At 36.0% G+C, this 13,598-nt stretch overlaps 2 protein-coding genes across 3 annotated transcripts; one reads left to right on the plus strand and one right to left on the minus strand.

The window, feature by feature from the left end:
• Nucleotides 1-107: 107 nt before the first annotated feature.
• On the minus strand, nt 108-3,079 carry LOC140804617 (MADS-box protein AGL42-like). Of its 2 annotated transcripts, none has more exons than XM_073160685.1 (8): nt 2,381-3,079; nt 1,982-2,191; nt 1,366-1,447; nt 983-1,047; nt 801-900; nt 621-662; nt 477-518; nt 108-387 (listed from the first exon to the last, which is right to left on the minus strand). In XM_073160685.1, the coding sequence occupies exons 2-8, from the start codon at nt 2,161-2,163 to the stop codon at nt 262-264; spliced, it is 639 nt and encodes a 212-aa protein (XP_073016786.1). In that variant the 5' UTR covers nt 2,164-2,191; nt 2,381-3,079; the 3' UTR covers nt 108-261. The 2 variants fall into 2 exon arrangements, with proteins under 2 accessions (XP_073016786.1, XP_073016785.1); XM_073160684.1 differs by having other exon boundaries at nt 2,511-3,078.
• Nucleotides 3,080-5,228: 2,149 nt separating this feature from the next.
• LOC140804497 (uncharacterized) lies at nt 5,229-6,681 on the plus strand. Its single transcript, XM_073160535.1, has 2 exons — nt 5,229-6,504; nt 6,647-6,681. Exons 1-2 carry the CDS (start codon nt 5,229-5,231, stop codon nt 6,679-6,681), a joined length of 1,311 nt encoding a protein of 436 aa, XP_073016636.1.
• The last annotated feature ends 6,917 nt before the right edge of the window (nt 6,682-13,598 follow it).

Raw genomic sequence — 13,598 nt, forward strand, 5'->3', positions numbered from 1 at the left:
TCACGGAACCTTCAAATTGTAATATTTAGGGTGATATGTGGAGTATTCTTCCCATATTTACAAGTATGAATAGAAGTGGTTGGTTATTAAATGCTCCAAAAAAAAAATAGAGACAAAGCCCAAATTAAATAGGTCTAAAAAAAGAGAGGAGAAACAACATTCATATGTTATTCCCATGCCTATACTTAGTATAGTACGGCGAATTTTTATTTATGGTTACATGCGAATAAATGATAATTCGTGGGTTCAAGAGGCGTGACGTCACACGGGAGTTTGCCCGATAAACAAATCCGTAATCACCTCGAAGCAGGTAAGTGTACTTCGGCTCGAACTTGGGATCTCGCTTAGATTTAAATCAGCCAGACTGGGCTTTGATTTCAATGCACCCTAAACAATTTTTCAACAAATTGACAGAAAAAAAAATAGTACGAAAAAAAAAATTGAATATGATATAAATGGTCAAGCTATAATTTCACCTTCTCAGTCAATCTTGCGTTTTCTTCTAGCAAAAGCTTTTCCTGAAATGGAGAAAAGAAATAAATCTCAAGAAAAACAGTAGTGAGACACTGATACAGTAAAAATAAGATGATTATTACAGTGGCAAGATGATATATATTTACCTTTGCTTGTAATTTTTCTATTTCCTCGCTGAATAATCGAGCCTGACCGCGTAAAACAAGAAGTTAAACATATCTATGGGTATGAATCTAACTGGTGTAGCATATTAAAGATAGAGTGCATTGTGTAGCAGAAGATTTCGTTCGAGATCAAGAGCCAAGACTCCATCAATTTTCGCGCACCTTTCTTGTTCTGATGTTCTTGAGGCTTTTCTCCAACTGGTTTTCAATTTCACAAATCTCCTCCATTGGACATGTCCCAAGATTGTGCCCTAACAGCTTCCTACCACACACAAATTTTCAATTCTAAAGTCAGTACATGAGTTGTTAAATAGCATGCTCTTTGTACTTAGAAAATTGAGAACCGTTGAGAATTTTCCAGGAGCTCTATCTTCTTCGACAGAGTTTCAGCTTCATGCCGCTTCATATCCTATTCCACAAAAGAATTGATCAAATTCGATACGAAGTTATATCAGACATACTGAATGAGAATAGTATTTCTCATTTAAAAAATTGCGACCACCAAACCAAAGATGATAAAAAAAGAAAACAGAAGACGATTTTCCAACGAATATCCGAAGGATTCAGATTTCTTGGATATGCTCATTGTTCTTTCTTCTTGTTATGTTCAAGTCTGTGTTACTGTAATTTTTGGACGAGTAGGGAGCAACACATGCATACATAGGAGTGATGTGCGTGTTTGTGTTCTCAAGATTTAGCCATCAATAAAAAGGAGATCTTATCTTGCCTGCGTTTGTTGTTCACCTTTCGAATTAGCCTTCCACTCTTCTTTTACATGTTCCCGGTATCTCTCCATAGTCTTTTCCATGCTGAATGCAGATTTATGTCCAAATTAAACATAGAACAAGCTAGAGATTTGTATATTTTGTCAAAGAAACAGCAAGCAAAAAATAAAAAACAAAAATCAAAATGTATCGATGTTTAAATAAACCCAGTGAAATTCTCTGATTATCCGAAGCTCAAGATCACCTTCACATAAAACGCTTACAATTCGACGAGATCAAGTAAATAAACAAATCTACAAGAAAATACTGAAGCGAATGAAAATCAATATTCTTCTGGGACCAAGAAAGTACGATTGCCGCATTAAGCTTTCGGAAAGTACACAAAATATGAATGAAATTAAAGAATAAATCATCTTTCAAGGACTCAAGAAATTCATTAGGCCATCCATATCTTTTAATTTGTAGCCCCATCAAGCACTCAAGAAGTACTGCAGTACAACGCATCATAGCAATCAGGAAAATAGAAAGGTACAAACTAGCCATCGAACAAAGTGAAACATGTGTAGCAAGAAATTAAATTCAAATAATCGAATTAACTAAAAAAAATGTAAAACTTACTTGGAGCTTGAAAATTCAAAAAGCCTTCCTTTTTGTGAGAAAATGATCAAAGCTACTTCAGCATCACAAAGCACTGAGAGTTCATAAGCCTTCTTCAAAAGCCCATTTCTTCTCTTGGAGAAGGTCACTTGCCTGCTTGTTGTGTTTTCGATTCTTTTCAATTCGATCTTCCCTCTAACCATTTCTTTTTTCTAAATTTTGCAAAAGTTTCTGGTAAAATAAAAAGAACCCTAATGAAAATTCACCAAGAAAATTGATCGAGATATATTTCCAGTCTCATCAGAAAAATATTAAAAATCCCACAGAGAGAGAAAGCCCCTTCATCTGATAAATGAGGGGAAGAAAGAAAATCAATTTTTTAATATATAAAAAATGTATAACCGAAAATGTTTCGCTCACTGAGAAAATTAGTATGCACGGAGTTGAATGAAGGGACGAGGATAACTGGAATAAAACCCTACAGCATATGAGCCCTAGTTCTCAAATAAAACATGTAAAAAAAAAAGAAGCAAAAGAAGAAGAAAGATACCAAAAAAGCTGAAACGAAAACCAGAACTGAAGAATCCCAGGAAAAATCTGAAAATAGAACTCAAATTCTTGGGAGCAGCAAAAAAAATATTTGGGAAGTGAAGAATTGAGTAAAAAGTTTGAAGCTTTTTCCAAGATTTTTAATCAAGTGATGAACACCAAGAACAACAAAATCAGAACAAAAGACATGAAGGAATTTTCATATTCTATATAAAAAAAATCAAAAAAATCTCTTTATTTTCTGGCCACAGAACCCAACATTTCCTCATTGATCAGTATCTATTAATCTCCAGTCTTTCTTATCAAGTCTTACCCACAAAAAAGGAAAGGGACACAAAAAGTAAACCCCATAAAAATATATATTTCTTCTTCTTTTTTTATTTAACAGTAAACAGCGGAATTGAGAATCAAAATTGAATAATTGATCGCCAGTAGTTTTGTAAAGTTTTATCATACAATACAAGAAATTGGACATGTCGGCACAAAAATTTGGTTCTGTATGGCTATATCTTGTTTTAGAAAGTGGCAGAGGGAATGGGGAAAACGTGGAAATTGCAGCAAATTTGGAAGGATTGAAAAATTCAAACTAACGCCAGAAGGAATTGTTGTGAAAACCAATAATCGTGGGAGGCAGAAAAAGAGTGGCGTTTTGACGTCAAACATCATCGTACGGTGACGTGACCTGTGGACCAATAGAACTCCGACAACGCACCACCTGATTAGTTGGATTCATGTTTTGGGGCAAACAGACCAATGGGAATGGAGCTAGTCACGTGGGGTTCGGTGTCTGGATCCAATAATTTATATTTTAATTAATTAATTCCTTCACATCTGGGTTTAACAGTGAAGCAATCTAAGAATTAGGCCCAAATCAATAAGCCCAACGATTAAATGAAGCCCAAAAAATGATTGGCCCATGTCTCGTTCGATTTTTTCATTAAAAAGAAATAATAATATGTTTGCTCGGAAAAATTAGATAGAACCAAATGCTCTCTCAAGAGGAGGCGGACCTCCTTGAACGAAGCACCAAGAAATCGAAGCATTCTTTGGAGGAGAACCAAATGCAGAGATCGTACGAAGATGCGATAATGGAAAATGTCCAGCCAAATATCCATATGATAAACCAAGAGAATCCAATTAGCAATGATACGAGAGCCAGAATCTCATTTAAGGATACTCTCCTGGGAAAGGATAAAACCAGGGACATGGCCATTTATCGTGAGGAAGAAGGCGTCGTCTCAGATGACGATGACAGTGAAGAGGAAGTGGAAGATGAAGGGTGCCCAAAGATTAAAGTCTCAAGGGAGGAGAAAGCTCGACTACGTAGGCCATGGCGCAAAACATTAATAGTCAAAGTGCTGGGAAGAACAATCGGATACAATTATTTGTTTCGAAGGATTAAAGCATTATGGAGACCTAAGGCTGCTATTGAGATGGTCGCTATTGAGAATGACTACTACATAGTCAGGTTTGCCTCGGTTGATGATTATGAATTTGCAAAGTATGAAGGACCGTGGATGATAATGGATCACTACTTGATTACAAAGGAATGGTCTCCCAATTTCAATCCCCTTGCTGACAACACAGAGAAATTACTTGCATGGGTACGATTTCCATGCCTTCCTATCGAGTATTATGATCAAGAATTTCTGATGAAAGTGGGAAGCAAAATCGGCAGACCGATCAAAATAGACCAGGCCACTAGTCTAATCTCAAGGGGTAAGTTCGCTAGAATTTGCGTTGAAGTTGACATAACTAAGCCTCTATTGGCTAAATTCAAAATTAGAAGAAGAATCATGAAAATCGAATATGAGGGTCTGCACTTGATTTGCTTTAATTGTGGAATCCATGGCCACCACAAAGAAAAATGCCCAGATTTATTTGGCGACGAAGAACATGGCGAGTTGCCGGAACAGAAGAGGAAAGACTCCGGTGAAAAGCTGACGGAAACGAATGCTCACGCAGCGGAAATTAAGGAGAAATTTGGTGCATGGATGGTGGTCAGGCGAAATACGCGCAGTTTTGGAAAAAAATATGATAAAAAATATACGAATTTCGGAAATCTCGATAATAGAAAGATATGGGCGAATAAAGGAGAAATTACACCAAAAGAGCATAAATCTGGTTTTGATTCCTTGCCTTTGGAGGTGGGGGATGACACAGCAATGGACCCACTTTTAGAAGAGGGGGAGCAAACAAAAATGGGCCCAACGAAGCATAAAGGATTAGAGGGTAAAGGGAGAAGGCCCAACGTGCAAGTAAATTATAAAGATCTGGACAATATGGAATTTGACATGGCAAACTCGAAAGAGGTGGTGAATCAGAGCCATACAAGCTACGTTGACAGAGAAAAGCTCCATGACAGAACAAAATCGAAACAAGCGGCGGCAGCAGAGGAACATACACTCATCAGGGGCACTCAAGGTGGGAAAATTATAGAAAGAAGAGTGATTAAAAATACACAAACACCAGATGCTATGGAAAACTGTAGCATTTTTGAGACACCAGTTGGGAAAGAGCACCATCAAGACCCTCCAGATTTCAATGGAGACAAGGATACGAGAATGGAAGAAAAGTCTTTAAATTGTATGGATGAAGTGGTCATGGAGACTCCTTTGGATGGTCTCCAAGACCATAGATGGTCACAATGATCAAATTTGTATTGAGGTATCATTACACCACCTGTGGTGTCTTTCTTTTAATAGTCCTTATGAATATTATGGTTTGGAATTGTCAAGGCGCAGCCTCGAAACCTACCAGGAGAGTCATTAAGGATTTGAGAAGAAAATTCAAGCCGAGTGTGTTAGGCCTGCTCGAACCCCGTGTTTCTGGCTCACAAGCTGATGAAATTTGTAAGAAAATGGGTTTCGAGAATTGGGCTAGAGTGGAATCTGTTGGTTTTAGCGGTGGTATTTGGGTGTTCTGGGAAGCAAATATATGTGTGAATATAGTTTACACCCACCCTCAATTCATCTTATTCCAGGTAATGGTTGACGATCAATATCCGTGGCTCCTATCAATCGTGTACGGCAGCCCCAACGCCATCCTTAGAAAGAAATTATGGCAGGACCTTACTGCTGAAAATTTGAACATTGAAGGACCTTGGTGCTCAGTAGGAGACTACAACTCAGTGATCTCCGATGATGAGGTTTCCTCAAGGAAAAGATCAGCACACCATAGAAGCACAGACTTTTCCAACTGGATCTTTAACCAAGCAATGATAGACATGGGGTTTGAGGGAGCGAAATTCACCTGGAGACGGGGTTTAACCCCTGCAAATTATAAAGGAGCCAGGTTAGACAGAGGTGTTTGTAATATGGAGTGGAAGGAGATGTTCCCTGAAGCCAAGATTGAGCACCTTCCAATTATTCAATCAGATCATGCTCCCTTACTTATTAAGCTGAAGGCAGAGAAAAGCTCACAAAACAGGGGACTATTCAGATTTCAATCAGCTTGGCTCACTCATGAGGATTTCTCGACAACTATTGCGAAAGAGTGGGACGACAAGAAAAATCTTGAAGATAATATAGTAAAAATGGCACAGGTTATGTCAGACTGGAATAGATCTACTTTTGGCAACATTCATATTAAAAAGAGGAAGCTAATTTCAAGGATCATGGGCATCCAGAGAATTTTAGCTATTTCTCCGAGGGGAGGGCTGCTCAAGCTTGAGAATAAACTTAAAAAAGAGCTTGACGTGGTACTAGAACAGGAAGAACTGCTCTGGTACCAAAAATCCAGGGAAGATTGGATTGTATCAGGAGATAGAAACACTAAATACTATCATGCCTCCACCGTTGTAAGACGCAGTAATAATAAGATTGGCGCACTTAAGGATGAGAATGGTCAATGGATTACAGAGGAAGCGAATGTTAGAATGCTTGCCCAAACGTACTTTACATCCCTATTTCAAGCAAGTCCGAGCGAAGATCCTTTCTCTTTGCAAAGAGGACTTTTCCCTACGGTGGAAGAATCAAAGCTGAATTATATCCATGGTAAGTTCTCTACTGATGAAATAAAGCAAGCACTCTTTGATATGTCTCCATTTAAAGCACCGGGCCCGGATGGCCTACATGCTGGCTTTTACCAAAACATGTGGTCTGTGGTGGGTCCTTCCATATGTGATTTGGCTTTCAGGTTCTTTGAGACAGGATGTATTCCCCAAGGCATAAATGATACCATATTAACGTTGATTCCAAAGGTCCAGCATCCAGAGATGATAACACAATTCCGACCAATTAGCTTATGTAATGTTAGCTATAAAATTCTCACCAAAGCAATGACGAATAGGCTCAAAGGAATTATGCCTGATATCATTGGCCACTTTCAGAGCAGCTTTGTACCAGGAAGACAAATCACAGACAATATATTGATATACCAAGAGATCTTGCACTCAATGAGGAAGAAGAATGGGAAAAAAGGGTATATGGCAATAAAAATAGATCTCGAAAAAGCGTATGATAGACTTTCCTGGGATTTCATCCGAGAAACACTCATGGACGTAGGCCTAAACCAAGATTGGACAAGAAATATCATGAGCTGTATCGAATCGAGCAGATTTTCAATAAATTGGAACGGGGAGCAACTTGATTGGTTCAGACCTACAAGGGGAATTAGACAAGGTGATTCAATGTCTCCATACATTTTTGTTTTGTGTATTGAGAGGCTAAGTCATATAATTTGTCAAGCAGTGAACTCAGGGAAGTGGAAACCAATCAAACTTTCAAGAAACGGGCCGCCTCTTTCGCATCTTTTCTTTGCGGATGATATGGTGCTATTTGCGGAGGCTTCAAATGAACAGATACAAGTTATTCTTGAATGCATGAATAAGTTCTGCACAGGATCAGGACAAAGAATAAACCGTCAGAAATCACAAATCTACGTTTCTAGAAATGTCGATATCACCTTGGCAAATTCTATATCAACCTTTGCTGGTATTCCTCTAACAAATGACTTGGGCAGGTATCTTGGTGTTCCATCGATTCATGAGAGAGTGAAAGGAAGCCTTTTCAAGCAAGTTTTGGAAAAAGTAAAGGCGAGATTAGAGGGCTGGAAAACAAAATACCTAAGCTTAGCAGGGAGACAAGTTCTTATACAATCAGTGCTAAATGCTATTCCAGTTTTCACTATGCAAACATGCTTGTTACCAAAAGGCATTTGTTCGGAATTAGAGAAAATCATCAGAAGTTTTCTATGGGGGGGAAAAATTGGAGAAAGGAAATGCCATATGGTGAAATGGGATCAAGTGACTAAATCAAAGAGTAATGGTGGTTTGGGTATAAGAAAATTAACCAACATGAATTTAGCATTCATGACTAAGCTGGGCTGGAGACTTTTAGAGGAAAAAGACAGCCTTTGGACGAAAGTTTTGAAAGGTAAATATATGCGCAATGGAAATAATCCGAACAATATCATAGCAAAACATGGCGCATCAAATGCCTGGCAAGGGATATCCAAAATTAGTACAGTGCTGGAAAACGGTAGAAAAATGGCTGCTAGAAATGGGAAGTCTACTTGTTTCTGGACGGATAGATGGCTAATTCAGGAACCTTTGCAAAATGTATTGCTCAAGAACATTGCAGAAATGGATCAGACCAAGAAAATAAATGCTTATTGGATAAGTGGTGAAGGGTGGGACTGGAAAGCAATAGAAGGACTCTTGCCAATTGATGTCCAAAACAAATTGGCGGCTTACATCCTTTTGGACGATGATAATGCTGAGGACATTAGCTGCTGGGGAAGAACTAGCAATGGCTTATTCACAGTAAAGTCAGCTTATGAGATGGTTAATGATTCCGTTGACAACAGACAAGAAAACAAGTGGAAAACCATATGGAACCTTCAGGTCCCAAACCGAGTTCGAGCTTTTGTATGGCTAGTTGTTCTCAGAAAGATCATGAGCAATGAAGAACGAGTCAAACGAGGATTTACTACAGAGGGTCACTGCCCTTTATGTACAGAAGAAATTGAAGATGTAGACCACATTTTCAGAAAATGCAAAGAGGCAAAAGGGATTTGGAGAGAGCTACTTGCCAAAAGCAAGAATAAAGATAATTTAAGACTCCCTTTTGATGATTGGATGTGGTCGAACCTAGCTAAAGCCACACAGAAAGATACTGATTTCCACTGGAACAGTATGTTTGCAATTGCAATTTGGTGGATTTGGAAATGGAGGAATGACTATGTGTTTAAGAATAAGAAGTTGGATGTCAAGATGAAGACAAAGTGGATAAAGGACCAGTATCTGGAAGTGCAAGCAGCCTTTTTAACAAAAAGAGTTATACCTCATAACAAAATTGCACATGAATATCGAAGAATCAGGTGGATACCTCCACCAAATGATTGGTGTGCTTTAAATGTTGATGGAAGTGTCAAATTTCAGGGTAAACAGGCAGGTGGAGGTGGGATCTTAAGGAAGTCAAACGGGGAATGGATTACGGGATTCATTTACAATATAGGCATCTGTACCATTGAGGAAGCAGAATTATGGGCAATATATAAAGGCTTGGAACTAACTTGGAAGCTGGGATATAAAAAAGTAGAGCTTGGAATAGACTCAGAGGTTGCTGTAAAGTGGCTACATGGAGAAGGGATGCCATGCTCTTCACTTTATAATTTGATCTTCAAATGTAAAAATCTACTAGATAGGGAGTGGGAAGTCAAAGCATTGCATATCTACAGAGAACAAAACAGAGCAGCAGATTTCTTGGCTTTGACATCACACAATTATGACAGAGGCTGGAAAGAAATTGAAGTCCCTTCGACAAGATTGAAAGAGATAATAGAAGAAGACAAGCTCGGTGTGAGTGTCGGTAGGAGAGTGCCAATTAGTTAGGCACTTTCTTTTGGGTGTCCCCCTCCCCTTTGATCAAAAAAAAAAATAATATGTTTGCTCGGACTTCAGAGATTTTAATTCTGTTGATTGTGTTTATTTATTAATAGATATATTATAATCTTGATCAGGAACTTATATATATATATATATATATATATATATATATATATATATATATATATATATATATATATATATATATATATATATATATATATATATATAAGTTCCTGATCAAGATTATAATATATCTATTAATAAATAACTCATAAATTCTTAAAATTATTTGTTAAAATATAATGTTTTAAAGCATTTAGATGAAAATTTTCTCGTGGGAAGAAAAGTCTTAATTAAGAGAAATGATTGAATTATTGGGAAGTATAAAAACAAGTATCGTGATTATTTTGAATTAATCATCTATGACCTTAATAAATCAGTCCATTTTTTTGTTTTGGCAAAACTTCTTCTCCCATTATAGGTGGAAAACTTTAGTAAAAGTTTCAAAAACCACCAAAAACAAAAAATTAAGGCAAAAAACTTATGTAAGACGGTCTCACGGATCATATTTGTTGAGACGGATATCTTATTGAATTATCCTTGAAAAAATATTATTTTTTATATTAAGATTATTATTTTTTATTTTGAATATTCGTGAGGCCGTCTCACAAGAGACCTACTGAAAAATTAAATAACATGTAATATCATATATCGATCTTTGGTTGAGTGGGTCTCATGTGAGACCGTCTCACGGATTTTAATCTGTGAGACGGGTCAACCCGACCCATATTCACAATAAAAAGTAATACTCTTAGCATAAAAAATAATACATTTTCATGGATAACCCAAATAAGAGATCCGTCTCACAAATACAACCCGTGAGACCGTCTCACACAATTTTTTGCATCTTTGGTTATATCAATACTATTTATTAACACTAAACAATTAATACTAACTAACTTTGATTTGATGGTGAAACTTATAATTCTCGAAATATCCTCTAACATCCATCAACATATATCACATTTTTCTTTACATTTTATTTTTACTCGTACAATTTCGAATTTTTAAAATCAAAAACTTTTATTTTAATATATTTTTTTTGGAAAAAAACTATTTGATTGTATAATTTTTCTATGCACACGCAATATTTTATTTTCACTCGTATCATTTCAATTTTAAAAATTAATAATTTTTATTTTAAAATTTAAAAATATATTCCATTGTCTAATTTGTTTTTTATACGTAAAATGCATCGTGTGTGCCATGATCTGCTAGTATTAAATATATTCATGTGTGCCATAATTCGGTAGTATTAAACATGTGTGATATTCATGGTAACCAAAAATTTGTTTCTTATTCTTTCACTCGTCGTGATAACTAAAATGATTGTTTTATTTACTCAAAAATAAATAAAATGGAAAGGAATTAAACTAGTTATTAACATTGTTATTATGTATGATTGAAAAAACTCGCAATTAAAAGTAGAGGGTGTTCAACAGTTTTTTGTTAAAGAGGTACCGATACCATGTGCGACTTTGTTAAGTGGTAAATAAATGGACGTGTACAAGTAGGCAGAGACTCGAAAGAGAAGACAGTAAACAGCTACTCTAAAGTATATATTCCACAATATTTCAATGAGGAATATGATCGATCATGTCATATCAAAAAATATTTTCCCACATCATCCTAAATCTTACCAACTCGTCTGACCATGAGACATATACTGGTTTTCTTTAATATTTGTGGGTGTGCTTGAAAATCACGATATGCAACATTGTTGACTCGTAGTTAAGAAGATTATGTAATGGTGCGATTTTGTATCATAAACTACTGTGTTTGACGTACGAACATATATTGTTGAAGATGATGCGTATGTTATAAATATATATATAGATAATAAGCTGAATCACTCACAGGGCAACTCTCCTTTGGCATATCAAATTTCAACATGAATTTGCAAGAACAGTACCATGGCATGCCAAATAAGAGAAGCCCTACGAACGACTCCCTCATCAAACCATAGCTAGATTTTTTCAAGATTTGAATGAAACCCTTGCTTAGTTATATACCAGGCATTTTGCAGAATAAACCATTTGAAAAATGGCATATGCTTACATATATGCTATGAATATCCTACTTCTTTATTTTTCCCACCTATGGATTTGCCATCACTTATCCATCCATCATATTCTCCTTTACCAGAATTAATTCCAGATTCCTATCCAAAAAAAAATTTGTATAGTATTAGCAGGCCAAATTTTTTAAAGAATGGAACTTAAATATTTGAACAACGTTCAAATTATTTGAAAATTTGAATAAGTATCTGAATTATATTACTTAATTAGTTTGATTTATACTTAACTTTCACAGGCAAAGAGGCCGAAATGTTGAAATACAGTATGCAAAAATACATCACAGTCTTAGCATTTTATGTGTAATATTAATACAAAGCGTTGAATCTCGTCATTGACACCAAACGACGGATAGATGCAACATGAAATTTGACTAAGTTCTTCTATATATATATATATTTATATATACCTCATGATAACAATTAACGGCTACACCCGGATATAATACCTCTTCACACATCCTCCTTTCATTTCACAGCTTAATTATTCCAGATACCCAACCCAGGGATGAACCTATCAAGATCCGCCCAAACTCTCGCGGCCCATATCTCAGGCCACAGTGAATGCTCATGACAGGCCCCTTATTTCTTATAATATACCAGGTTTGAGCCTGTGATTATGATTTTTACTATATGTTTTTCACAGCAGCGCCCTTAGCTTGCTCCCATATTCCTCAGTCTCTGACTTGAGCGTCGGAGGGCTACTAACGCCAGATCACACTCCTGGCACCTACTAACGGTCTTATTGTGATTTCAGGCCCAGAGTAATTTTGAAGTTCCCGTGTCTGGATTAAATGACGCTTGGCCCCGTGGATCGGACCCTAAATTTCTCGTGAGTATATTCAACTTTTCAGAGATGAGAATATTTTTGCAGCATCTTCTGTGTTTAAAAAACGAAGTATTGATTCATTATTTGCATTAGAGCACGTTTATTCTTTGGCGACCCGATAATGTTACAAATTAATCTTAAGCTAAATATCAATTTTAAAAGAAAGTGCATGGTCTCTTTTAAGAAACTGTAAAATATATTAAATGCTAGCTAACAGGGATGGGGGCAATATGATCCATCCCATAGATTTATCTTCAAAGTGATGTATATAGAAGATATTTAATAAAATTCGTTCGTGGAGTGAAATAAAAAAAAATTAAAAAATATAAGTTGAATAATTGTCAATTCAATTCTTCTATTTTAGATGATAAAACAAATCCGACTAATTTTATGTGTAATTTGATGAGACTACCCAACCCACCAGGCAAATAATTGCTAATCTAATCTGCATGTATTCGGTGACCTCGTATTATATTTATGTATATCTGTTATTGGTCAATATAATCATACGATTAACGACAGTTTGTCGTTGGATGGCATGAATTTTTTGTTGAGAAAATATTTCGAATATAAATAATTTGTGAATGAACTTCAAGGTATGTTTACAACGGTTGTTTTCTCTTTCACCTTAGTCATATGCATATGAAAAATTTCTTCAGGATACAATGAAGATATTCTGTATTTGTAGTCGACTAATTAAATCAAATCATAATCCAACAAAAAACAACACAATTTTTCGATCTAATGATGCCATGTATATAAAAATGAAAATTCGAGTCAGAACCTAGACACGACTCTTCATCAAACTTGCACCATTTCATGAAAACAAATAATGAAACAATGTGTTATTTCCAAAGAGTTGTCTTACTCCTCGCAAATGATTGTGTGGTTCTGAAGAGCTTTTGAGAGCGTTGTCCGCAAATCCCCACGAGGAGGCTCTACCCCTCGACCCTCGCGACTGACCGGACAGGTCGATTCTTATAATTTTTACAGTGATAAACATTATTCATTATGATAAACTAAATAATTATGAAAATTGTTCTAATATTTTTGTGCCACTTTCGTCTCATTCAAAGGAAGAACTTTTTTAAACACGAATATTTAGTATAGAAATTTATAAATATTAAAGAGTAATAATGATAAAGATAGATGTATGCTAGTAAGAAAGTGCGACGATACTTTCAACTAAAAAAGATGTGGTCAGAAAATTTATTCGTAGCCATTATAATTAAAAACAGCTCTATTTTCAAAGCGTGCGAAAAAGGGAGAAAAATATGTAACTCTACGCACTCAC

This window comes from Primulina eburnea, chromosome 11 (assembly GCF_022965805.1).
Source record: "Primulina eburnea isolate SZY01 chromosome 11, ASM2296580v1, whole genome shotgun sequence".
Classification (NCBI taxonomy): domain Eukaryota; kingdom Viridiplantae; phylum Streptophyta; class Magnoliopsida; order Lamiales; family Gesneriaceae; genus Primulina; species Primulina eburnea.